This window comes from Pungitius pungitius, chromosome 7, assembly GCF_949316345.1.
Source record: "Pungitius pungitius chromosome 7, fPunPun2.1, whole genome shotgun sequence".
Classification (NCBI taxonomy): Eukaryota; Metazoa; Chordata; class Actinopteri; order Perciformes; family Gasterosteidae; genus Pungitius; species Pungitius pungitius.
In genome coordinates this window covers 13,993,057-14,018,041 of record NC_084906.1, presented here as the reverse complement: position 1 = coordinate 14,018,041, position 24,985 = coordinate 13,993,057, and the positions used below count along the sequence as shown (strand labels likewise).

The following is a 24,985-nucleotide window of genomic DNA, read 5'->3' as shown; positions in this document are numbered from 1 at the left end:
CAAAAAAAACAGCTATGGAAGGAGCTTTGATATTGATAATAATCACACCTGAGGATGACTCAATAATGCAAAAATATAAATGAACGGTAATAAAAACCCATAACAATTGGGGTAGGTGCAGATGTATCACAAACATACAGGACACAAGAGGACTTGTTGTTCTACACCTCCGGTAAGCACTCAACCATTTTATTTTTCAACACCTACACCTACGGGAGTTACAATCTGTTCCTTTTTCCAGTGCTGTGGTGTTTTATGCTATTTTAAAAATCCTGTGACTTAGCAATCAACAGACAACATACTATCACAAAGTCCGCCTGTCCTGCTTTTCCTTTCCAACCCATTTGTATCTGATTTCATTTCAAAATCACTCCTAGGAGAAGGGAAAGGTGGATACAGCTCAGTGCGTGTAGGTGGGATGCAACATATCACTTGCAGATGAACCATTTCAGCAAAATCTTAAAGTCCATGGCAAAGAATAAATTAATTGAACCTTTATTTAATAAAAAAAAAATGTAAGGACACGCTTGGGAAACACCATCATCCATACTGGAGGAGAAAAAAATAATATTTGATTTTACACAATAGAAGACAAACACAAGAGATGTTTTTTTCAGAAAGACCACAGCTGCTTGTTTTATTACAGTCAAAGTTCATTTCTTTCTCCTCGGCCAGACACAATTAAGGTGTGCAACTTCAAGTTCATATCCAAACTAAACTAATGCAAAGAAGGAACTGGGGCAGTTTATGTTTAGAATGTCTTGTATTGTATTGTAGTGCTTCACATTACAGAAAAAAAGAACATTTTGACAAGAATTGTCGATATAGGGTAAAAGTCAACAGGAGTTTGACAACACAATTATTGTATGCTTAGCGGTAGTAATTGACAATAACTTTGATAAAACATGATCAATCCCCCAAAATATATAATAAACAAAAAAGAAAGTCAAAGCAAAATCAGGATATGTTGTTTGACTGGACCCAGATAGTGATGATGGTGATGAAGCTGACTGAAATGAAGAGGACGTAGAAGCAGAACAGCAGGCGGTCTATGATGAATCCCACCTGGATCCACTCCTCCGAGCTCTGGCTTTTCCCCAGCTGTTGCTTGACCTGAAGACGGATGGCCAGAAGGTCGCTGCCTATGCTCCTCAGCTCCTGCCGGGCCTCGTCCTCATCCAGCGGCCCTTTCTGCTGTGAAACCTCACCGTCCGCGTCCGCCGCAGAGGAGGCTTTCACTTCTGTGGTACGTGATTTGAGGAAGGAGCCGTTGGCAACTTGTATCGACTCAAAGATTGTTTTACAAAAAGAAATGTTTCCCCTGTGTCCAACCACATCCTAAATCTTGCGTAATACCTTGTGCGGCAGGATTTTGGATGACTGTGTCCTCTCGATCCCCCGGCTTGGGAGGAAGCCGCACCATTGGGCCCAGGATGGAAAGAACGACCACTCGGACCCAGCGCGGGACGGGAGAGTCGAGAAAGGAGCCGCACAGCAGGTTTGTGATGAGGATGGTCTCCAGTAGACTAGCCACCATCAGAGACAGGCACAGACACAGGAACACATCTGGAATAATCGTAATTAAGATTGTTATAATATAATCATAATAATATGATGTGCTTTTTTAGAAAATGTATATATATAAATATATATATATATAAATGCTTATTTAACATATTTAAAGGCCATTGACATCCAGCATTACCACATTTAAGTTAATATCGTCAATATACGAGCAAATCTTAGTGTAATTTTATATTTGTTTTGAGAGCTTTGCTGATGTATAACTGTTAATACTCCTAATACAGTAAAATAAGTTATATCAACATTTTGTTATGTCATTTGATATGCATTTTTCTTTTCATTTTTACCTTCTTGTCTTTTTCATGTATTTATTATTATTATTAATAACAGATTCCTATCAGGTCCTATTAATACCTGTACAAACTGTTTCTTTAAGTTCACTATTCACTTAGTTTCTAGCTCTGTTTCTATCTCTACTCATCTCAAAATGTAAACATTTTTTGCAATTAAATGTGTAACTGTGATCACCAGCTAGCGGCTAAATTTGTCTGACTTTTTTTTTGTACTTGTACATGAGCTGAGGTTATGGTGGACTGACTTATGAGCGGTATGGTGTTCCCAGTGACGGGCAGCAGGTCGTTCATGATGAGCAGGAAGACGGTGTAGCCCAGGATGAGGGTCATCTTGAACAAGGAGCGGTCCACGTTCTGAGGAGGCAGCATGAAGCTGAAGAGGTCCACGGTGATGAGGAAGCAGCTGGGGATCAGGAGGTTCACCACATACAGGGTGGCACGGCGCCTCACGGACACCTGTAGCAGCGCCGACACAGAACTGTTCATATTTTAGATCTGTACAGAACACAAATAACATGTTTATTTGTTCTTATTTTTACACTGCCATCAAAGTCATATTCTTTTTTAAAGTGAGTGGACTACGCAAAAAGTCAATCTCCTATACTTATATCAGTTTAATACCTGCAGTGTAATGGTTCTACAGACATTATTTATGTTCATATTACTGTGTAAAATGATGGTCATGCATCTTAGGGGGGTAACTGTTTGTACTCTCTGATGGATTATTGTCCTAATTAAAAATGTAAACTTAAAAAAACTATTTCTCTTTCTCTATCTTCATCTAATCTTTAACGTTGTGCAACAGACAATAAGAGTTCAGTCGGCATTGTTTCCTTACAAAGAAGCGCATCTCTTGGTACATTTCATCACCCGAAGCTGGGAGGAGGACTGACGTCGCTGTGAGTCCCACGAGCTCCCACTCACCCATAGTCGTCATCACTTCTTTAGAGTGTTTCAATATGTTTTCTACACTAAATGACAGGTTCATCTGCAGTGCACTTGCTGAAAATCAAAACACAATATAATCAATGATTTAGTGAGATTTGATCCATTTATAATCATATAGTCAGTGTTATAAAAAATGTTCATCTGTGGAAATTAATTGGCAAAAGTATATTAAAAAGGTGAAACCCCCCCTCCCCGTCAATCTGTATTTAACAAAGATGGTGTGGATCTGTTTCTACTTACCAAAGAGCAGGTAGGAGTTGAAGGTTAACCTGCAGGTCTGGATGTCAAAGGGAAACGTGTAGATGTCGAGCCTACAGGAGCTGATCACTTTGACCGGCTGTTCGTCGACCACCAAGCCGTCAGAAAACAGATAAGTGTACGGGACGAACGGAGCCGAGTTCTTCACCATACTGCAGCAAGACAACAGACAAAGAAGCTAGTGAATAGTATTGTTCATAACTGCTTCTTTTGCAAAAATACAAATGAGCCCAAACAGCCACTGATATGAGGGTATAAAGTCAGCGCAAAAATACAACTGCTCTGTGATTGGTACTTACAATTCATTTATGACTATATCTGGTACCCACAGGAGATCCCTTGGAATTGAAATCCTTTCGGTTCCGCACTGTTCTGGGTCCCAATTGACAAACTCGTTCCTCCAGCTCTGCAGCACGAATGAGACAGACGCAACACAAGACGAATTCTACAGCTTTCAGGTCATTTAACAGAGCTGAGCGGCACACTATTGTCTTTATTTCTTATTTTTCCACAAACGTTGATACATCTTTTTGGTGGGTGACATCATTTGCTGTTATACAGCAGAAATCCCTCCAAACCTGCGATCCAAACCGACAACTTTTGTGTTTTTCAAACTCTCATGCATGACTTCTGTTGCGATCTTAAAGCAACTACTTACTAAATGTTGCCATATGAATGTTTTCAGGACTTGGGCCTTTTCATCCTGTAAAAGAACCGAACAGTTGTTTTAGTATGTTAGCAGTTTAGTTCCTTCTCGTTATATGTTATTTTTATGGAAAGACCACAAAGATACTGAAAAAGATTAAATTAAGTCGTGCTGTTGGCCACGAAATTAAATTTCTTACACCTAATAGTGAGTTGGTATTAGAGTAATGTATGGTCCCTTACCACCCCCATGATGGCATAAAGGGTGAATCCAATGCCCACGTGGGTGGGAGTTGACACATTCACGACAGGTCGGATGATGCTGAGGTTGAAGACGGGTTGGAGAGCCGACAGCAAGGAGGGCGGGTCAGGTTGAGAGCAGTTCAGCATGACGGAACCACAGGGCGCTACGGGGGGGATGAAGGAATCGCAGTGTGATTGTTAGACTAGATAAGCTGCACAAACTAGCAGCGCGAAACAAATAAAAATGTACCCTAAAAGAACATTGTTCTTCCTTTTTCAATTAACACATGCATGCTCACAAATAGTACTGGAGCTATTTACAATTTATTTAAAGTTTAAAGGTAAAATTAGTAACTGTAAAGTTATAACTTCACCGAACCGGAATCTTGTGACGCTAGATCCAACTGTCAAACCAGACAGCGCTAATCAAACATGGATCAACATTCTGTTATTGCGTTGGCCATTTCACCCTAAAACATATTTTAGTGAACTGATTAGCTGTCAAATACGAAGGCTCACTATTTCTGGTTGGTTTTTACCCGACTGTTGTTAGAAGCAACTTCACTCTTCATATCCAAAAATCACATTTAGTGATAAAATGGGTCATAATGTTTAACAAATATGATTTATTATGAATTCAATGAAAGCTTTTGACTACCCCTACAAAATATATGTACATGCAAATATATATATATATATATATATGTACCACTTTATCATAGTGTAGGTGCTGTACTTACCATGCATGAGCACAGAGATGATGAAGATGAAAAGAACCTTAGCAGGCTTGACTTGCAGCGGGCAGCACTAAAGACATTAACATTGAGTCAAAGGCGGTTGTTAGTCTGAGTGGTGTGTTGTTTTTTAGGGCTGCCCTGTAAATTTGTCTACGTACAATTTAAGTGGCAAATGCATATAATAAATGGCAAAACTATAATGGAACAAGTGCTCAAAGTCTTAAATCTGAAGGAAAGTTGATTTACCAGAGAAGCCTAGAATTGCATAAAGTCCCAAAAGTCAGAAAATATCCAGATACGAATACATATAAACTATTTTATTTATCTAAATGGAAGAGTGTTTTCAAGCATTTAACATTAATGCTTGATAAATAAATGGTTTAACAATAATGCTCACATCTTGGGGAGTTCTGCATATACAGATGAAGTTACATGTAAGGCTACTTTAAAACGGGATACACTGTATTGCCAAAACTTTGGAGGTGTATGTTGGGTTAGAGGCACATGCTAACGATACAAAATTCAATTATATTTTACAACAATGTGCTTCCTGCTTTGTGGCAAACACTCACCTGAACCCAATCCACAACCTTCAGCGTGACTATGAGCTAGTGACTAGTCACCCAATATCAGTACCTCACCTCAGTAATGCACCAATGTTTCCAAACATTTCGATTGGATGTCCACATTGAAGATGAAACAATACTGATATCAGTCTGATACTGACTCAAAGATGATTGTGTCATTGATATATATTTATTTGATCATTTTAAAGATTTCATTCAAATTAATGAATAAATAGTTAAACAATTGGAACATTGTATTATTATATTTGAAATGAATGTCAATCAAAAGAAATAATCTTTTCAAGTAATTTTATTTTGTATACAATGTTTTCCTTCAATGTAATGGCACAATGTAACACAGAAGGCTTGTACATCTAATGAATGTAATAGTTAATTTAATGTCCAATAAGGATAATAGGACCATTTGTTATTATTAATTATACAAGTATGTAAGTGTCTCCAAACAAAACAACAAAATTATAAGGTATTGACCAAATAAATAAATGGAGCCCGTTCAAATAGACAGCAGTTGTCTACTGACTGTATGAGTTTGCCCAGATAATGATGATGGTAATGAAGCTGACTGATATGAAGAGGATGTAGAGGCCGAACAGCAGGCGGTCTATGATGAAACCCACCTGGATCCAGTCCTCCTGGCCTTTGCTTCCACGCAGCTGCTGCTCCACCTGCAGGCGGATGGCCTGCAGGTTCTTACCCAGGCTCCTCAGCTCCTGAAGGGCCCCGCCCCCCACCACTGTCCCAATCTCCTCTGAAAGCTCATCATCAGGTTTTTGCTGTGCCACCGTGGCGTTTGGTTTCATTTCTAGTTTTCAAGGCAAAACAAAGGTTTAAAAATGATTATTACATGTACTCCTACGATGTAGGGAATGCGACAGATTTACTCAGCACTGCATATAAAATCCTAATCTGTATTGATACATTTCAAAATGTATAGAATACATTTAATCACCTGAATCGCTTGGTTCTTTAGTCCTCTGACGCAGGCAAACGAGACGGCCCAGAATTTGCAGAACAAGCACATGGATCCAGCGAGGGACAGGAGAGAAGTCAGCTGAGCCACACAGCAGGTTGGTGATGAAGATGGTCTCCAGCAGACTGGCCACCATCAGAGCCAGGCAGATAGAGAAGAACACATCTGCCAGAACCAGAGGAAGGATCAAGGAGTGAGAATGTTTTTTATTATTTTATATGAAGCAAATGATCCTTGTAGTAACTTTAACTGAATAAGTGGAATGAATAAGGGATGGTAGTTTTTCATCCCAAAAACATTTTTTGTTAGACTTGTGCAGTGTATTGGCTGTGCCGATGTGAAATACAGAAGGTGCATCCTCACTATATCATCGTTTACACTTTAGACCACAAGATAGCTGACAAACTACACTCATTATGAAACATCCAGAGCAACAGATAAAACAATTATATTTAAAAGCAAGATATACATGTAACGCATTTCAGTAAATACGGAGACCCTTTGCTGAGTCGGAATAACACTCACTTATGAGCGGTATGGTGTTCCCAGTGATGGGCAGCAGGTCGTTCATGATGAGCAGGAAGACGGTGTAGCCCAGGATGAGGGTCATCTTGAAGGAGGAGCGGTCCACGTTCTGAGGAGGCAGCAGGAAGCTGAAGAGGTCCACGGTGATGAGGAAGCAGCTGGGGATCAGGAGGTTCACCACATACAGGGTGGCACGGCGTCTAATTCGCACCTGTCGAGGTAAGTTATAAAACACATTGTCAGGTACCCATTCTGTGCACATTTGTAAACTGAGAATTTACCGTACAATTCTGCACAATTAATGAATGAGACAGAAATCAATAATAGGACCAATAGAAGTCAAATGCTATGGAGAAGATGCTAAGGTAATTATTCATTTTATACAATAACTTCCCTTAATAGTAATAACTTTCACATACATTGACTTGCTTCAAACCAAGTACTTATAATCTGAAATGCAATTTGAGGTGCATTATTTGCAATTTACAGACAATCAACCTACATGAAACATAAGTTCATCAATGAAATCATCGGAATTGTCCTTGTTGATTTTATTTGAGGTGATTTCCAGCAGCTCCCATTCCCCCATGGTGGTCATCACCTCCTTGGAAAACGCTGTTATCGTCTCTGCATCCCTCCCGGTGAAAATCTTTATGTCCGTGGCTGGAAGCAAAGGAATAGTGAAATATAACATCCAGTAATGTCAAGGTCACAATAGGTATCCACCAGACATAACAGAAATATTTTAAAATACATACAACATGCAAAAAGAAGTTGACACAATTACAGTTAAACAGGCATTTCTGAAAACAAAAGGACAGAGATAAATTACTGCCGATTTCAATTGTATTCTTGTGTTTGTCCAGGAAGGAAAACCAGACGTGTGGGGAAGTGCCTTACCAAGGTGCATGTAGGAGTTAAAAGTCAGAGAGCAGTTCTGAATATCGAAGGGGAAGGTGTAGATGTCAAGGTTACAAGAGCTGACAACTCTGACTGGTTGAGCATCGTTCACTCTACCATCGCTATACAGGTACACATATGGGACAAAGGGGGCTGTGTTTTCATCCATGCTGCAAGAGAGGAACATGCAGAGGAGGTATGAGTGAAACATCTGCAAAATGACACCATGGTGCCGTACATTTCCATATTTCCAATGTATAAAATATTTTTAAAAAACTATCAAACAAATAATGACGCGCACCTGAAATCACATAAATTCATCACAATTTCCCTTATTTCAGAAAACATGAACACTTTTGAGATAAACCCAAATACGACGTGCTACAAACTTCTCTCTGGACCACCATGTGTGTAATAATAACCATTATCTATGTAGCGGCTAAGCCTAACTTAAAGCCACTGAGGGGCTGCGTAGACAGGCTAAAAGTAGGGTTTGACGCGCTGGCCACTGCACTACCACCTGTTTCGTTCGGAAAAATAAACCCGCTTACGCCGTTGATTCTTGGTTTGAATATTTGGTTTATTTAGCACAATGTGGAGTCCATTTAGCTGTCACTTACAACCACGTATTGTGACAGAGACCGGAGCGGTCGAAAACTGTGTGCTCCTCCGTCTCGCAACACCTGCCACCTGGCTGAAAGTGCCCACCTAATAAAGCAAGTGCACCATGGTGACACCTGCTGGCCCAATTTGGTATCTTCCACCCAATGTCAATTAAAACTGGCTCCTACAATCTATCTTAATCCTATTTGTTTCCTAATATGGTTAAGTTTTACATATAAACATAGTTTGTACTCACAATTCGTTGATGACAATATCTGGCGTCCAAAACAGGTTTCTGGGAAGAGAAATGGAGTCAGTGCCACATTGGATCGGGTCCCAGCTGACAAGCTCGTTCATCCACCACTAAAACCCACAAAGCTGGTGTCAGTGCACAGAACACATCATTAAACACAATAACCGCACAAATATCTTTACATCACTGACTGAGAAATAAAAAAAAAGATAATTGCGGTACATACAGAAGTTAGCCAAAGGTAAGTAACCAGGAGTTGAGCCTTTTCTTCCTGCAAGACAAGGAAACCTGCTTTAAGACACAAACACAACTGCAGCGTTTTATCATGAGTCTCAGTGGCTGCGATGCTGCGTGGAACTCAGGATGCGCTCATTGGTGTCTGCAGAGAGCTGCGACGTACCACCCCGAGTATCCCATACATGGTGAAGTACGTGTAGACGTTGGTGCAGGTTGTCATGTTCATGACGGGTCGTATGGAGCTCAGGTTGAAGATTTGACGCAGAGCGTCCAGCAAGGCGGGTTGGTTCGGCTCAGAGCAGTTCACCAGGATGGCACTGCCCACCGCTGGAGGGGTCAAAATGAGTCCCGTCGTTAACATGCTTCGGCTTATTTTTTCCACAAAACGGATGGAACAATGAAGGAGTCGTCTCAACATTAGTCACCAGTGCACATTTTCTCGAGCTGTTAAATTCTCACTTTACGCCGATTGTTATCTTCCTTGCCAAAAAACGTTTGATGTGAGCATACCTCAAGTCAATATTGTGCAGACCTAAACGCTTACCTGGCATTAGTATGAGAATCAGGACCACAGAGGGCCTTACTGACGCAGGGACACACTAGAATAAAAAAAAAAAAATTAAAGCAACTTAAAGCATTAAAACTATTGTAAATTGGGTCTATTATAAATTGTTTTTTGGATCGTACAGTAAAAGGTTAAGATGGTTTATTAAAACTGCTGCTCTATTTAGCTTCTGGAATAACACACAATAACATACAGAATATGCACCAGGAGAAGATACTTTACCGTTTGTATCATGACGTTAAGAGTTATATCTTCTTGTAGTCGCCCGATCGAAGCCGTTTCTTCAGTATCACGTCTGGACAACACACAGATTAACTGACACACTGCTTTATTGGAACCTCAGCTTTGAGTTGTCAATTAAATGGACAGGAGAGTTGTCCGTCCATAAACGAACGTGGTCATGCCCTTCACTTACCTGACAAAACTCACTCTTGCGAGACTAAATTCAGCCCTGGGGGCCAAGATATACATAGTGCCAGTGTAAACCAAGCGTGATGTGGACAAACCCTTTGCAAATGAAGTGGGAAATGTAAAACTCAGCACGGCAGCTACTTTCCCTGTTGGTGGTTTCATACAAAACAAAGACAGGCCAGAGTTAATGTATTCTACCAGAATGTGTGACTTGCAAAAGGTGAAGACTGACTGCGGCGGCATCAGTGTCACACCTGCTGGTGGTACGCAAATAAACAGTGGGTGGCCTGTGAGAGACATGTGTCCTCTTGTGCGTCCCTCTAAACCTCCTACCAGCCAACTATTTTCCATTTTATTTTAGTACTCTGTCACAATTTACCAGGTTGCACCACAGCACACGATGCCGTTGCCAACCCACCTTTCTTCATATTGTGTAACCATTTGGACTTTAAGACTCATATATTGCGATAGGACGAGATATGAAGGACACTGCTGAATTTGCTGAAGCTTTGAGAGTATTGCAGTGGTGTTCCTGCGCCTCATGTCCAGGCGCCCCCTCTGTGAATCTCGTATTAATGAAGTGTGTGGGACACTCTGTCGTTTCTTTGAGTTGAAGATGAAGTAAATTAAATAATCTCTTGTCTGTCGTAGGCACATTACTGGCTCATAATAATATACCTACTATATGCATTATATCCCATTTTCTAGATTGATATTTAAGTGTAGCAGTGTTTTCAAATCAGACTCGTTTATACATTAAGTGCCATTTTCCATACCAAAAAAGAAAAGGCAATAGCATTCAGATTATTGTTTGTATACGCTTTATTTATCCACCACATTCCAAATGAAAACAAGGCTTGTTTAATGCTGTAGAAGATACATCTAAAAGTTCACATGCAAATAATTACGAATAAGTATGATATATCTGTTATCGTTATTGTACTATATCATAGGGTATATCATTTTGTGTCATCAAATTGACCAAAACGACGGCTTAGAAGCAATGCAAATTAACTCCTATCACAGACGCCTTGCATACATCCCTCACAATGTTCAGGTTCGTGGGGACTTTTGACATCCATCTTCACAAAAGGCCTGTTTGCTTGGCCCAAGTTTTCATGGTAGCATTTAATTCGTATCTTCTCCATCAGATTCTCCAGGGCGATGTCAATGTTCTCCGGGGTGACGCTGGGCTCGTCCATTGGAGCGTCCTCGCACATCTTGCAGTTCTGACGGAAGCGCCTCACCTTGACGACGCCCTGCCCGCCTGACAGGCGCATGTGAAAGACCACCATCACACGGTTGGAAGGCCAGCCTCTTCCACAATCAATGCATGTGAACCTGAAAAATGACACAAGTTGAAGAACGCCTGAACTGGCCCAAAAAGACACTTTTTCTCTGCCATTTAAAGTGTTACTAGATTATTTCTTCTCTCGATAGAACTCAAATAATTAAACTTGTGTAACACTGGAAATAGCATTATCATTAACAACATTCATTTACTTTAACGATACTCAAACTCAACGTTATCCATTTACTAACATTTAAATGCATCAGTTTTGGTCCTAAAATCAGACACATTTCTGTCGACATTACTTGAGTACATATACAGATGCAAAACTTTAAAAAACCAAATGTATCTTCTAAACCATCTTCCATTTTGACTTAATATACAACATACTGGGTACAGACATAACACTACCGTGATAAACACTAACCAAGCAGATGTCGTCCGGATGTACTGCTGCCAGCCTGCGTCCGGGCGGTCAGGCACAAGACTGTCATCAAACTGCAGAATCCAGGAGTCTCCGTGTGCGAGAGCACTTGCCTTTTGCTCGAAGATAGCTGCCCACTGTGAATGTGCCATCCTGTCGGTGCTGGTGGTGCTGGTGGCCCCGAAGAAGAAAATAAACACTGACAGCTGATGTGCACTTTCAAAACACACGTTGAGAGAATGACGTGTCATGCAAGAGTTGACAGACTGTGACTCCACCCGTAAGGAAAATGAAACTTAAACATGCTGTAACTCTCCTGTAAATCAATAAAGAATTAAACTGGACGGCTTTGTGACTACTGTGACTCTAACTTTTGATGTACTAATGTATTACACACAAATAAATGTAATTGTTGTAAATCCCCTGATATACGATTTCAACCATTGTGTTTTAAAAAATCCTCAGAGCACTCGGTTAGAAATGATGGAGAAACGAAACTGAAATATTTTGCTGCTGTATTGATGCAATACTGCCACTTGCTGGTGATATGGTGCCACGTCTTCAATGAATGTATGCGCATATGCCATTCTTACCAGCATTTATCATTAATTATAATATTTAGATATTCCATTCAAAGAACAGTGTACTGTAGTAATTTATTGATAATTTATTCATATTAAAAAGAGGCAAGAAATCTTTAGGATTTTTTGCTGATACCTGAAAGAGACGAGTACACACTGTATGTACCACCCTGTCTGAGAAAGAGACAAAACACTCACAGCTGCTCTGCACAGTAAACAAGCAAGTTACGAGAAGGACGTATCCGGGCTCGTTTGAGAAACTAACTCTACCCATACAGACTTGATGGGAAATGAAACTTAAAAGAACATGACTCAACATAAGAGTTCGAGAAAAATGAAACTGAAGAACTTTAACATGAGTACTTGAAGAAGATCAATATTGAAAGTAGATTGGATTTGAATATATAAGTTTAATGACAGGGAATAACTCTATTTCTGCCATTTGTAATTCTCCTTCTTCTCTAGATAATCATACTGAATGTATTTAATAACACCATGTTCAACTGTTATGTGCAATATTATTAGACAATTTAACTGTGCTCAGTTTTTACCCCCTTTTTCACACAATGGCAAAAGACCTTGCATTCAAAATGAATCCCTTTATTTATTCCAATAAAACTGTTGTGTTTGTGTTTGCTGGTTTCAGTTATACTGTGCCTACGATTAGTTACAGTAGATGCAAATAGTTAAAGTTCTTCTGCATGTGATAGCTGATAAAAGATTACTTTCCTCTATTTTTTTCTGTGTAATTTGAATCCAACATTCGTATCTTCGACAGAGCAATAACAGAGGAGATAATGGGCAGGATGTGCCAGGAGAGAGCTTTCCCTTCTGCCATTATAGGTGGAGACTGCTCTTTAAATCCAGAAAGGAGTCTTGATTTGCTCGTGTTATCAGGTGAATGAAGCTAAATTCCATACACTTTTATTTGACTGTGGTTGATGAGGCATTGGAAATTCAGAAATCATGATGAAGACTACAGAGAACAGCCTCCACCAGAATGCCTCTTTAGATAGCAAACCCTGATCTTATACCAGTCCATGTGGGAGTAAAAGGGAAGTTAATGACTAGATGATAGGGACATTTTGGAAGAAAATGAAATCAAAGACTTTCTTTGTCAGATAAAAGAGTGTGAACCACGACAGGATTATTCCAGAGACTATTTTTGAAAGAACAAAGGATTAAAACTGCTAAGTTTTAACATGTTTCAAAATAAGATACAGTACAAACTTATTTTGAAACCGGACGATTGGGAAACTCGTCGCCATGGTAACGGATGAAACTTCGACGAGATTAGCTAACGTTAGTTCAGTTGACGTTAGCTTTTGAGCAACTAGCGTTTTCTTTTTTTTTCCGTATTTGCTCCCCCTTGTTGTAGCTAGCGGTGTGCTACTAGCATGCAATGGAGGGGTCTGATACCTACTTAATACGACCCAATCCCCAGAACAAGTGAGTTGGTCACAGGAGTGGTTAGCCTGTAGCCAGCTAACGTTACTTCATCGCTAACGATGCGTTTTAAACCAAGTTAGCAACTACTGCGTGGGGGTTTTGTGTTGTAACGTTAGCGCTTTTGTTAACTAGAATTTACTTCACTTTGTAAACAACTGGATTGGCTCAGGTTAACGTTAAACGGATAACGTCAGTCGACCGTTGGAGTCGGAATGACGCGTTACGTTTGGTATCAGTGGGCTAATGTTAACGCTAGCTAGTTCGCTAGGCTACAGTCACGTATTCGAATGTATTGCTTTATTACAGACATAAAAACGTACGCATCATTTATGAGGAGAGCTGTACAGCTTAATTATTCATAGACAGAGAGGCGGGACCAGTTGTGGAAACCAGGTTGATTTCTCTTGATTTCCTGCTTTGTGGCTGTTTAACCTCCCAGGTTTAAGCCAGCCATTGTGAAGGAATGCATTCGTGAAATTGTAAGGGAGCGACTGTCTGGGAAGAGGTACGAACCAGAGGAAGTCCCAGAGCTGTCCCGTTCACTTGCAGAAAGCATTAAGGACAGAGTGAAGAGTGAGTAAGTGGCGCTTTTTCCATCACTGACTATAACTCAGAAGGATATAACATGTGTGTATATATATATATATATATATATATATATATATATATATATATATATATATATATATATATATATACACACACACAATAATTAAACTATCCATCAGTTCTTGTATACAACTGATGGATATTTTAATTAAGAAATCACAACCTAACTGGCCAGACAAAATACACAGTCAGCTAAGACATTTCTACATTGTAAAAAAAGAGTTGTTATTGTTACTTAATAATATCTTTTTGGATTACCGTAGATCACTATGTTTCATAGAAGGTTTTACACATTCACTATCCTCCTGATAGTGTAGGCAACAAAGGAAACTAAGTAGTGCTTTTGATTGACGTGGCATTCAGTATAGTACCACTCGGAATCCTTTTGAGATGGAAACTGCACACATGAAAAATAAACAAAGATATTCCTACTAGAATGTTCTTTCCACCAACGCTACAAAGTAAATGTAGCATACCACTCCTGTATTGCCCCTTTAAAAATGTTGCATTTCTCATCTTCACCAGATGCAGGGTTTGACAAATATAAGCTAGTCGTGCAAGTGGTAATTGGAGAACAACGTGGAGAAGGAGTCAAGTAAGTGATCATTTGGTAGCGGGGAAGATAAACTAATATATGCTTCCTAACTTTACGCTTTTTATGGATGCATCAGCTGCAACACAAAAGAAAAGACCAACAATGCAAAAAACAGTACTATATTCATCTGAAACTCTAGATTCTGTATAGGGTTCCCACAAAAATTCCTGAAAAAATGTTAAAAAAAATGTCAGATTCATTAAATTAACATTGTTTTGTCCATTTAAAATATGATCAAAATGCACAATTATTAAAATATCCAATTTGTTGTGTGATATACGTTTGGAAATGTAGCTAGTTGGATGCAAGAATGTCTAACTTACAAGTAAAGCTAGTGCTAGCAGTTCATTTTCAAATGAGAACCATAATACATGTGTCAATTAAGAGGGAGACCATCGTCCTGCTGCATGTAGGCACAGCAACAAAACGTTTTGAAGTTGGCAACATGGAAGAAGAGACTCTGGCCAGCTATGCAAACGAGAAAAATCATTGAGACGACCAGTAGGCCACCCAGCAGATCGGTCTAACTGCAAGATAACTCTGTTAGCGTTTCTTTAAACTGCTTGAATAAAATCATTGAAATGGGGTAGAACATTACAGAATAGCTAGAGGAAAAATTGTGGAAAGCCTTAATGTTGCAATTTTCTTACTGTTGTCATACACATTTGCTTGAATTTGTAGATTTCACTGTGGAGCCCCAGAAAAATACCACAGAGTTGGAATATCTTTCTGAATCACACAGTGATTGCATGTGTATTATAATTAAAGTATTCAATTACTACATTGGAAAATGGCGAGAACGTTTTTCATAAGTCATTAGTTCAAAATGTAATAAGATTAAGTTTTGAACTATTTTATCCTGTGTTTTACCAGAATGTCTTCAAAGTGTTTTTGGGATGCTGACACAGACAACCATGCAGAAGATCTTTTCATAAATGTATGTACCTTTTGTTCTGTTCATTCAGATTATAGTGGGGGAGAAGGGGCAAAATTCAAGTCAATATAATGTATGCATATATAATCACTTACATGTTTTTTTTACATGTTCTTCTTTTTCTTTGGCTGCAGGAGAGCTTGTTTTGTCTGGCGGTAGTTTTTGGAAGCTATTACTACTGATCTTCTATCTTTGTCACACACAACTGAATTTCTTGTAAATATTAGATCAAGTCCTACTTTGAGTTTGACACTATGGTTTTGTTATTTCTTGAAGTGGACGCCCTGTTCATTATATAAGTAATATAATTTGGTATTTTGAAAACTAATACAATCTTTTGAAAAAAATGTTTCAACATCAAATGTCCAACATTGTAACAATAAAAACATTTTGGAAACTACTGTTATAAACTTCTTCTTATGTGCACTATTTAGACTGACGTCCCTAAAACCACAATTTTTCATTAAAACATAATTGTAGTGCCTTCTCCTATTGTGTCTCTCAGAACAGTGCAATGATAATTTCAACTTCCTCTCAGTAGATTTATTTATGAATCCTCTCTAATTGTCACAGAATTAGCATGATTGCTGTCAAGGCAGGGATTGCATCAGTATTAGGCTTCTATTAAGAACTAGTGTTTAGCATAATTAGGAGGCTTAATAAGAGAACAATAATAATCGGCTGCAGGTTGGGGTGTTTTTAGTTCTTATCAATGATTTTCCAGTATTTTAAAATGATCTTGCAGGCATTTTGCTGGCTTTTAATTAAAAAAAAAGAAAGGAGTCCCAAAACCTTTCTGGTGTGTAGATTGTGATCAAAATCTAGGCACAAAGATGGTGTCTCCTTTTAGAGCCACATCATTTGATGCCTGAGAGACCACACAGTGTACAACTCTAGTATTTTTGAGAAGTTCTTTTGTGTGGAAAGGCATTTAAAGATGTTATTAACACTTAAAATATAACAAAATCTGCTGGTGATCATGTAATAACTTGCTGGATACTTACCCTTGTTGGACATTGTCAGATTTATCTTATTGTAGCTGCAGATCATCGATGAATTCAAATTGAGTTACACATAACTTTTCAGCTTTCATTGCTGCAGTTTCTCCATTGTTAGGTAAAGATCTGCCTCTGCACAAAGAGACTCTTACTCTCCTTGGTTTGGTTGTCTTCATCTTCATCTTTGTCTTTCCAATTTTTTTTGGAAAGTCTTCTTCGGGCATTTTCAATAATGTTTGGAGTTGTTTTGTTCCATTATTTGTGCTTTGCAACATTAAACGTGTTTGTAGCTCATTAATGATAATTTGGTGTGTTAGTTTAATCATGCAATTATTTTAGTGGTTATATTATAGTTATCAGATAGAAACCAACAACATATCACAAAACAACTTGGTGAAAAAAAGTTATAGCTATAATAAACCTCTATTTTAAACGCATTAATATTGTGATTCCCATCATTCCAGCTTATAGATTCACTGTTCACTGAGTCACTGTTTTGCTTGAGACTGTTGAGCAGGGTCGGTTTCTGTTGCTTGTTTTTTAATATTTTAACAACAAAAAAACACAGATCATGATGAGGGACGCTACAGCTCACCTGAAATGTTGAAAGTAGGACTCAAGAGATTCCCTATTTTCATGCACGATTCAAGTCCTGCACTGTTTGAGGGTGCCAGACATTATTGCGAGCCCGTAGCTTTTGCATGCCCTACACATCTTTCTGTCTCTTTTCCTTCAATTACTGCCACCAACTGAGAGCCATTTTAGTTGAAAAGAGAGACGTCTTTTTAAATATGGAAATATTCTTAACCTTTTTTTCTTCTAGCTTCTGGTTGAGGTTAATATTCTTCAAATATGACAGCATAAGGCATCACCAGAGAGTGAAGCTTTTGTGTGTGCTCTTCCAGATGGGGTCAAGGGGAGGCTGTGTGTCTCCATTAACACCCCGCTGATGGACTCTGTTGAGAGTTGTGCCTGTGCATTGATGAGGCCTTATTTTCCAATCTTCTGCTCCCCTCAGGGTGGAGATGGCTGTGATACTCATTGGCTATTATTTGGAAAAGTATTTCAGTGTCACACAATATTTTCCCCCGAAAAGACGAATAATGCCTAATATTTTGTTTCACCTGGTGGGAAGGTTTCAATCAGCTGGCACAGTCCAAGTCTTTACGGCTTGGTTTCAGTTCAAATAGTTCACAGGCATTTCAGAGAAAATGATATGCTCATTTAAGGGGTGTGCATGTTTTCCCCTCAAGATGATTCAATATGTATCTTGTTATAAGGTGTGCAATACAATGAATAGAATCATTTACTATTTCAAATAGCACTACTTCAACTTGACCCTATTCATTGAACAACCCTTTTTTTAAAAAATCCATCCTTGTTTCCGTGGCTACAGAACTAGAGTGGTCACAAAATGAGACAACAATGGTGCAACAAATCCTTAATGCAACCTAAGGTTAGTAATAAACACCCATGAATCTTTTTTTGTGTAGACTAAAACATATGCCTTAAATAATATGCTGCTCTATAAGCAGCAGGTCCATGCTCTGTTCATTCAATGGAAGTACTTGTGATATATAGAAATTATTTTGAAGTGATCTCTGTTCACAGAGTATTTCACCGTCACAAAAGACCACAGGGCTTTGCTGCAGGCACTTGTTTTCTGGGTCTTGACTTCTTAACCATTAACTTCCTTTTAGTTCCACCATTAGTTGACCTTATGAGTTTAATCAACAATTATTTTGTCTTTTAACTTCCTGTAGGCGCTTTATTGTATTTTATTAATTTAATCCATGAGATCACCATGTGCAGAATTCTAGCAAATACCTGACCATTTTTATAACATATCAAGTAACCTGAGATCTGTTATGGTTTGAAGAATATGAAAGACTTTTTTGTTATTTATTACATTAACACAGTGATGTTTTGCATTAGGTGGTTATTACTGTGCATAAAGCTATTACAAATGATTTACTAGTATTCAAATATATGTTACATACTGGGGGGTGAATATGTGTTTAGAACTGTAAATGAATAAAAAGTAAGGAGACTTTTTCTTAAACCTTTTTTATGGTTGGTTTAGCACACATACAGTTGCTGTCAGATAATGTACCACTACAGTACTATGCCACTACTGGAATCCTAGTCCACCATATTGTTTGAAAGCATTTTTACTTTATGCTTGTCATGCTGTTAATGGGCACCACTCGTACAACATGGAAAACAGCATACATCTGTAGAGCAATGACAACACAAATCTCAAAGCTGCTTTAAATTACCACTCTTTTAGACTAAAATTATTTTCCATGTTAATGAATAACATCTGAATACAACTTTGAACAATATAAAACATTAAGATTGTTACAGAAATAAAAAACAGTACACAGGGCACACAAGCATTTATGTTATCCGAATACAGCAGTATATATTAATAACAATAGTATACAGTATACACTAGACCATGCAAGTAATCTTTGACATTTAAATTACAAACGATTTGATTTAAGTAATTACTGCACGCACAGTTTGACTGAACACTAACATCATTGATGATTATAGAAGCAGTAGAAGTAATAAAACAGCATCACTTTTGCATGATGTTCTAACATCCATCATTTCCTTTCCCTTTGTTCCTTTTGTTTCAAATGCTCACTTTTTCATAATAGCTTAATAATAATGACAATTAGTCTACCCAGAAATCTTTGTTTATTTTTTATTAATATTTCTTTCCTACATTTTATGTATATAATTACCATCCTCTTTCTGGCTTCCTTATTCATGCCAACATTTTCTTAAACTTTATTGTCACCATTTAAACATATTTTTACTTTCATCTATTTTCAAAATAAAAGTTGTACTGTACTAATAAGTTTAAGATACATTCAAGTCTACAGTCCTAGATAAATCAGAGGGCTTTGGCCTGAATCTGAGCTGTGATTTGCTGAAGTACTTCTAGAGTTTAAAATGGCATTGCAGCACTTACATCACTCATACTGACAGCTTTGTTTTTTTCTGCAGATCTTCCGGGCAGGCTATTCAAGGTTAGCTGACGCACCTGAAATAGATGTTAGTGAGAGTAGATGGTAGAGAGTAAGTGGCTCAGAATTGAACCACCCTACAAACATAATTTCCCCTATACCTTAAAAATGTTAACAGGAAAACCCGGTTTCATCTTTGATCCTTCCATCTTCTGCCTCTGCTTCAGCAGCAGCAGCGCCGTTGCTGAGCGGCACATCACTCAGGGTGCTGCGGAGGGTCACCCGGGTCACGCTCAGTGAGTGCGTCCTGGGGCCGATGTGGTGAGGCCGATGGCACATGACCTCCTTGAACATTTCTCTAAAGCGCGTGGACATGAGGTTGTACAGGATTGGGTTGACCGATGAGCTGAGGTAGAAAAACACTCCAGAGATGATGTGCACATACTGGAATATTTCCAGGTGGTTGTTGGTCCAGTCGCTGATGAAACTCCACATGAGACGATCGGTGTGAAACGGGGCCCAGCAGATTGCGAAAACCACCACTAAGACAACTGGAAAAACAGCAGGAGAGAACAGGAGACATGGGTAGGAGGTGTTAATAGGGGTGCATTGATCCACGTTGCTAACATGCTCACTCTGCTCCCTATACAATTGTTACTCTTGTGGCTGTGTCAGTGATGCTGAGAAGAATTGTTCTGGGTGCTTTTTAGTGTTTAATAAAACGTTGGGTTTGTGATCCGAAAAACGTTTCTTTAAAATCTATGTCTAAATTAATTGGAATTTGTCCCAATACCCTTAATGCTCCCTTGTTCTTGGAGAAGTCCTCATAAAAAAAGCTTGTCTGCAGGAAGAAACTTAAATGCATCATCAGAAACCAAAAGCAGTTACATGCATGCATAAAGAGGATGGGGAATTCTCTCTCACAAACCCAGAGAGCAAGGGAGCTATCTCATGGCCACACTTAGAGCAGCCATGAGGTAGATGTTCGGTAGGCCGGCTTGTTATTTACTCACATAACATTTTAGTGACCTGCCGGCGACGGGCCTTCTGCTGCTGTGTTCTCACGTTACAGAAGCTCTCCTGTCCAAAGCCCTTCTGCGCCTCCAGCTGAAGCATCTTCTCCTGCTTCAGCTGCAGCCCAATGAGCATGTAGAGAACGCTGATGGTGAGCATGGGCAGCACGAAAAACAGCATGGTGGTCACCTGGATGGTCAGGTTGTAAATCCACGGTGGTTTCACCAGCGTACAGATGGCCGAGTCGGGGATCTCCACGTGGACGTTCCCCGAAGAGCTGGTGGAGTAGTGAAACGCAATTCCATGCAGACTTGTGTTTGGCAAAGCGCACAACACCGACACGCCCCACACCGTGAGGATGACCCGCTTGGCGTGGGTGCGCGTCACAACGTACTTGGCGCGCAGAGGGTGCACCACGGCGATGTAGCGCTCCACACTCAGCGCCGTCACGTTGAGGATGGACGCAAAACACACCGTCTCGAATATGAAGGTTTTAAAGTAGCAGCCGCCGGCGCCCAGCAGGAAGGGGTAGTTCTGCCACAGCTCGTACAGCTCTAACGGCATCCCAAGCAGCAGCACCAGCAGGTCAGACACCCCCAAGCTGAACAAGTAGTAGTTGGTTGGAGTCCACATTACTTTGTTGCGCGTAATGACGGTGCATGTCAGCACATTCCCCACCACGCCCACCAGGAAGATGAGCAGGTAGACCAGGCAGACGGGGAGGAACACGGGGGATCGACGGGGACCCAGGTGTATCTCCAGGTACTGGTCCTCGGTCAGACACGCGCCATCCGGATCCACGTGGCTCCCGTTCACGCCCGAGGTCAGATTGAAACACTCTTCCTCTGAAGGACATAGCCAACCACCATTTTGGAAAGAGCAGTTGAAAGCCGACATTCCTGCAGATGTAGTTAGACTTGTTATTTAAGAAAAAGAGATGAAACAGACACCAGCATGAGATTGCATTTCATGGCATTTTAATTTTTTTAACCAGGGGTGAACAGGAATCAAAGTTTTGCTCATTAGTGCAAATGCATTTGTCAGCTCAAATAAGGCAGGAGTTATTTCATATGTTGGTCAGATCTGCTGACCAATGTCCAAAACTCAACAAGATGATCTATGACTGTTGTTTCTACCAATTCATTTTGGAATTGACTTCCGACAGCGAGCAGAGGACTGAGTGATCTAATTAGCTTGAATTGAAATCTCTGCAACAAAGTACCGAAAGGATAATTAATAATATCCAACTTATTTAACTCAGAGAAATCCGCTACTGTGTTGTATGTCAGACTTGAAATACACAGGATGGGTTTCTTGTTAGGATTGATCAGTTAATTTACGGTGAAAATAATTGAATATTCCTACATTTATAATTTCCTCTGTCCAATGTGTGGACATGTTTAACTGGGAAGACTGCAATAAAAGGTTTTATGTTATACTGTATTCTCAATGTTATTCCATTACTATGACCATTTAAATCTCAGTCGGTGGAGGTTGTGATGGGGGCTCTGTGTGAGTCACTTACATGACAAATGCTTCTAAAGGTTTGTTCCCTATTGGGATATCCGTTTAATTTTTAAGTGTTAAGTGTTAAGTGTAAAGCCCTGAGTCACTGCATTGAAGTGGTCCATGAAAGTTAGTACATAAGAGTCACATCCTGCATGGAGCCAAATACTTCTTTATTGGTCTTTTTTTAATCCAGTGCAAATTCAATGAGACACAATTACTGATATTTACATGTGAATGATCATGATTGAATGTTTAAAATTAAGGGATTTTCCAACCAACATGTATTATTGGTTTGTACATTCTTAAAATACAGGACCTTTGATTATGCTTGAATAGGATCTGCTTTGGCGTCTGTCAGACTCGGGCTGGCGTTGTAGCAGGAACAAGTCAATTAGCTGCATGTTAATTACTGACTTTGACGTAAAATGTAATGATGTTACCAATATTTCCAAGTGAGAGTGGGGTGATGAGAAAGGAAAAGGCTTTGCTTCCTGTTTAATGACTGACTGTTGATGATAAGCAGGAAAATGTATTCATAATTCTTCCACGTATTTAGATATATCAGTACGTTTTATTACTGAATTATGAATTTCAATTTGTATTGTTTGGCTATGAGTTAACTGAACTATCTGTTAGTATAGTTAGTAGAAACATGACACACTAAAATGTCCTGTTTTGGTCTCATTTACGTCTTATATATCTATATCTTATCTCTATTGATAGTTGGCTGAATGACCCACAAAGACACTAAGGACACTTTTTTAGCAAGAAGCATTTTCCTTATTTCTTATTTCTGTTCCCTACAGTAATGATATTTCAGGGGGTTTACTTTCAATCAATAAAAGCACATTATGTTGTTGGTTTCATGCACATATATCAGAGAAACTGAATACACCAATCCGTTGCGCACTGTTCCTGGTATGAACATTTAATAAGTCATTTTTGAACGACATGTTAAAATAAAATGCAAGTTATACTTGGCTGATTTAGTGAGCACTGCGTACTTGTTTCAGTATATTAGCGTATCGTCATGAAAGGTTAAGGGTTTTCTTTTATTATTTATTCATCTACCGTTTGAAAAACACCTTGAATTGAAATGCTTTGATTTGCAAAAATCACACAATTAATCATTTTCCAAAGAGTATGAATCTTCTTACCTCTAATGTGTTCCCCTGTTGTTATTGCCAAACACGGACCGATGTCTTGACCGAGGAGTGGACAATGTGCTCTTCTCTCCGTCTCCTCTCCTCCTGGTCACAAAAACACACACTCTCTCACTCTGTCCTCCTCCCTCACCTCGACCCTTTCAATACCATCCTGTCAAACCTTCACTATACCTCGGCTCCTACCTACCACTCTAATTATGGAAATGTCACTATGGTACTGCTAAGGGTATTGTGTGCTTTCTTACACTCCTTCACTGCGGAGGAAAAAAACACACTGGTGCAAAATTATTCAGATATCAAGTATTTGGGAAATAAACCTAAACTATGGCAAAGGAGCCTAGACAGAAAAGGTCTACAATATATGTATGTCATACTGATTAAACATAAAAACAGGTTAAAGAATAAACAAAGAGGCTAAAGCATACAGAAAGTGTTGACAGTATGTGACATAAAGTAACACTGTTTTAAATGTTAAATGTTGATTTGTGAATTTGATTCACTGGATGGACCTAATGTGGTTAAGTAACATTAGTCACAGAAACGGAAAAGGATAGAGGTGGAAGATAAAAAAAATTCTGAGGAGATATTGAAGAGCTGGAAAGTCAAGAATTTAAGCAGTTGTCATGTCAACGTTTCTCCTCCACTAGTTACTTGGTTTGGTTTAGGTTTAATAATTAGATAAAATACATACGGGGTAAAGCTGTAGCCTACTCAATGCACAGACTGGAATGAATACAGTTCCATGTTATCAGTGAATGTTTAGCTTATCAAACAAATGTTCTTTTTATATTGTCAAATTATTTGGATTATTATCTGGAGTGTAGTGCTATTTAGATAATGTTAGCATGCTCACATTTTTTAAATTATGTTTGGAAAAAGATTATTGTACTTGACCCTGTGAAGTTATTGTGTTTTTCTACATTCTGTGTGCTATCACATGATCAAATCTGTACATAATTGTAACTATGCATCACCTGAGGAAACATGACTCATGAGAGACTCACAGTTCACTGGGACAGACTGCTTTAAATACATTACAGTATTCAAACAGCCTCACGGAGCTTTTGAAATGGGAAAGTAATGTTATATACCTGGCATGTTTCATGAACTAAGAATGAATAATGTATTAGGTTGTGCAGGTATCAGATAGTCTTCCTGTTTGTTCATGAATGATAAATCTCAGCATATGCTTACCTTGATGATACATGTTGATGATGATCACACTAACCTTACACACGTGCGCACACACACACCAGAGGGGTCATAGGGTTGTTGCAGCAGCGCAAGGAGACGACAACAGATACACAGAAAAATATTAAAGATATATACAAATTAACAGAATGGCAAATAGCAGAAAACATGTGCATTCAGATAGCCACTAACAAAAGTTAGAGTGTAAGTTCACGTTGGTGTCGTATGAATATATTTTTTAATAATTCCACCAACTGACCAACAAACTATAAAAATTGAAATATGCTAAATTGAGCTTGTGTTGCTCTTACTAACAGGAGCATGAAGGCACAATGTTTCCGAAGATTAGCACCCACCCTGCGACACAGGAAACACCCAATGGGAATGGTATTCACTTTGCAGGTATTTGATGGTATTGTTAATTCCTGCCTTATCCGGTGCGGTGCCTTAAATATCTTAGCATGAGGACCTTGGTTGAGCAGGGGAA

The 24,985-nt window shown here is 39.1% G+C and overlaps 5 protein-coding genes and 1 long non-coding RNA gene across 7 annotated transcripts; 1 reads left to right on the top strand and 5 right to left on the bottom strand.

The window, feature by feature from the left end:
- Positions 1 to 826: 826 nt before the first annotated feature.
- LOC119217277 (5-hydroxytryptamine receptor 3E-like) lies at positions 827 to 2,563 on the bottom strand. The gene is made up of 3 exons (XM_037470798.2): positions 2,123 to 2,563; positions 1,357 to 1,566; positions 827 to 1,241 (listed from the first exon to the last, which is right to left on the bottom strand). Exons 1-3 carry the CDS (start codon positions 2,361 to 2,363, stop codon positions 958 to 960), a joined length of 735 nt encoding a protein of 244 aa, XP_037326695.2. The 5' UTR covers positions 2,364 to 2,563; the 3' UTR covers positions 827 to 957.
- Positions 2,564 to 2,624: 61 nt separating this feature from the next.
- Positions 2,625 to 4,089, bottom strand: LOC134132209 (uncharacterized). Its single transcript, XR_009956732.1, has 3 exons — positions 3,972 to 4,089; positions 3,742 to 3,786; positions 2,625 to 3,489 (listed from the first exon to the last, which is right to left on the bottom strand). It is a non-coding gene; the product is annotated as an uncharacterized LOC134132209 (long non-coding RNA).
- A 1,718-nt stretch (positions 4,090 to 5,807) lies between these two features.
- On the bottom strand, positions 5,808 to 9,144 carry LOC119216856 (5-hydroxytryptamine receptor 3A-like). Its single transcript, XM_037470019.2, has 8 exons — positions 8,947 to 9,144; positions 8,773 to 8,817; positions 8,550 to 8,656; positions 7,691 to 7,860; positions 7,293 to 7,453; positions 6,791 to 7,001; positions 6,245 to 6,430; positions 5,808 to 6,097 (listed from the first exon to the last, which is right to left on the bottom strand). Exons 1-8 carry the CDS (start codon positions 9,142 to 9,144, stop codon positions 5,808 to 5,810), a joined length of 1,368 nt encoding a protein of 455 aa, XP_037325916.2.
- A 1,419-nt stretch (positions 9,145 to 10,563) lies between these two features.
- Positions 10,564 to 11,860, bottom strand: si:ch211-276k2.2 (receptor-transporting protein 2-like). The gene is made up of 2 exons (XM_037469572.2): positions 11,478 to 11,860; positions 10,564 to 11,100 (listed from the first exon to the last, which is right to left on the bottom strand). The coding sequence occupies exons 1-2, from the start codon at positions 11,723 to 11,725 to the stop codon at positions 10,770 to 10,772; spliced, it is 579 nt and encodes a 192-aa protein (XP_037325469.1). The 5' UTR covers positions 11,726 to 11,860; the 3' UTR covers positions 10,564 to 10,769.
- Positions 11,861 to 13,281: 1,421 nt separating this feature from the next.
- On the top strand, positions 13,282 to 16,042 carry dynlt2b (dynein light chain Tctex-type 2B). 2 transcript variants are annotated; one of them, XM_037470752.2, is made up of 5 exons: positions 13,282 to 13,504; positions 13,944 to 14,077; positions 14,639 to 14,708; positions 15,582 to 15,645; positions 15,777 to 16,042. In XM_037470752.2, exons 1-5 carry the CDS (start codon positions 13,458 to 13,460, stop codon positions 15,822 to 15,824), a joined length of 363 nt encoding a protein of 120 aa, XP_037326649.1. In that variant the 5' UTR covers positions 13,282 to 13,457; the 3' UTR covers positions 15,825 to 16,042. The 2 variants fall into 2 exon arrangements, with proteins under 2 accessions (XP_037326649.1, XP_037326648.2); XM_037470751.2 differs by lacking the exon at positions 15,777 to 16,042 and having other exon boundaries at positions 15,582 to 15,770.
- A 3,097-nt stretch (positions 16,043 to 19,139) lies between these two features.
- Positions 19,140 to 23,713, bottom strand: nmur1a (neuromedin U receptor 1a). The gene is made up of 3 exons (XM_037470458.2): positions 23,299 to 23,713; positions 20,632 to 21,531; positions 19,140 to 20,169 (listed from the first exon to the last, which is right to left on the bottom strand). Exons 2-3 carry the CDS (start codon positions 21,527 to 21,529, stop codon positions 19,790 to 19,792), a joined length of 1,278 nt encoding a protein of 425 aa, XP_037326355.2. The 5' UTR covers positions 21,530 to 21,531; positions 23,299 to 23,713; the 3' UTR covers positions 19,140 to 19,789.
- Between the last annotated feature and the right edge of the window lie 1,272 nt (positions 23,714 to 24,985).

Excerpts from the sequence above, each read along its gene's own strand:
- LOC119217277 (XM_037470798.2), bottom strand. The coding sequence starts at position 2,363 with ATGAACAGTTCTGTGTCGGCGCTGCTACAGGTGTCCGTGAGGCGCCGT. Across the intron at positions 1,567-2,122 it reads GAACACCATACCGCTCATAA|ATGTGTTCCTGTGTCTGTGC; the intron begins GTCAGTCCACCA and ends CGATTATTCCAG. Across the intron at positions 1,242-1,356 it reads CCAAAATCCTGCCGCACAAG|AAGTGAAAGCCTCCTCTGCG; the intron begins GTATTACGCAAG and ends CACGTACCACAG.
- si:ch211-276k2.2 (XM_037469572.2), bottom strand. The coding sequence starts at position 11,725 with ATGACACGTCATTCTCTCAACGTGTGTTTTGAAAGTGCACATCAGCTG. Across the intron at positions 11,101-11,477 it reads ATCCGGACGACATCTGCTTG|GTTCACATGCATTGATTGTG; the intron begins GTTAGTGTTTAT and ends GTCATTTTTCAG.
- dynlt2b (XM_037470751.2), top strand. The coding sequence starts at position 13,458 with ATGGAGGGGTCTGATACCTACTTAATACGACCCAATCCCCAGAACAA. Across the intron at positions 14,078-14,638 it reads CATTAAGGACAGAGTGAAGA|ATGCAGGGTTTGACAAATAT; the intron begins GTGAGTAAGTGG and ends CATCTTCACCAG. Across the intron at positions 14,709-15,581 it reads CAACGTGGAGAAGGAGTCAA|AATGTCTTCAAAGTGTTTTT; the intron begins GTAAGTGATCAT and ends GTGTTTTACCAG.
- nmur1a (XM_037470458.2), bottom strand. The coding sequence starts at position 21,529 with ATGTCGGCTTTCAACTGCTCTTTCCAAAATGGTGGTTGGCTATGTCCT. Across the intron at positions 20,170-20,631 it reads GCAGGTCACTAAAATGTTAT|TTGTCTTAGTGGTGGTTTTC; the intron begins GTGAGTAAATAA and ends CTGTTTTTCCAG.
- LOC119216856 (XM_037470019.2), bottom strand. The coding sequence starts at position 9,144 with ATGTTAACGACGGGACTCATTTTGACCCCTCCAGCGGTGGGCAGTGCC. Across the intron at positions 8,818-8,946 it reads TGTATGGGATACTCGGGGTG|GAAGAAAAGGCTCAACTCCT; the intron begins GTACGTCGCAGC and ends CTTGTCTTGCAG. Across the intron at positions 7,861-8,549 it reads GATATTGTCATCAACGAATT|CATGGATGAAAACACAGCCC; the intron begins GTGAGTACAAAC and ends CCTCTCTTGCAG.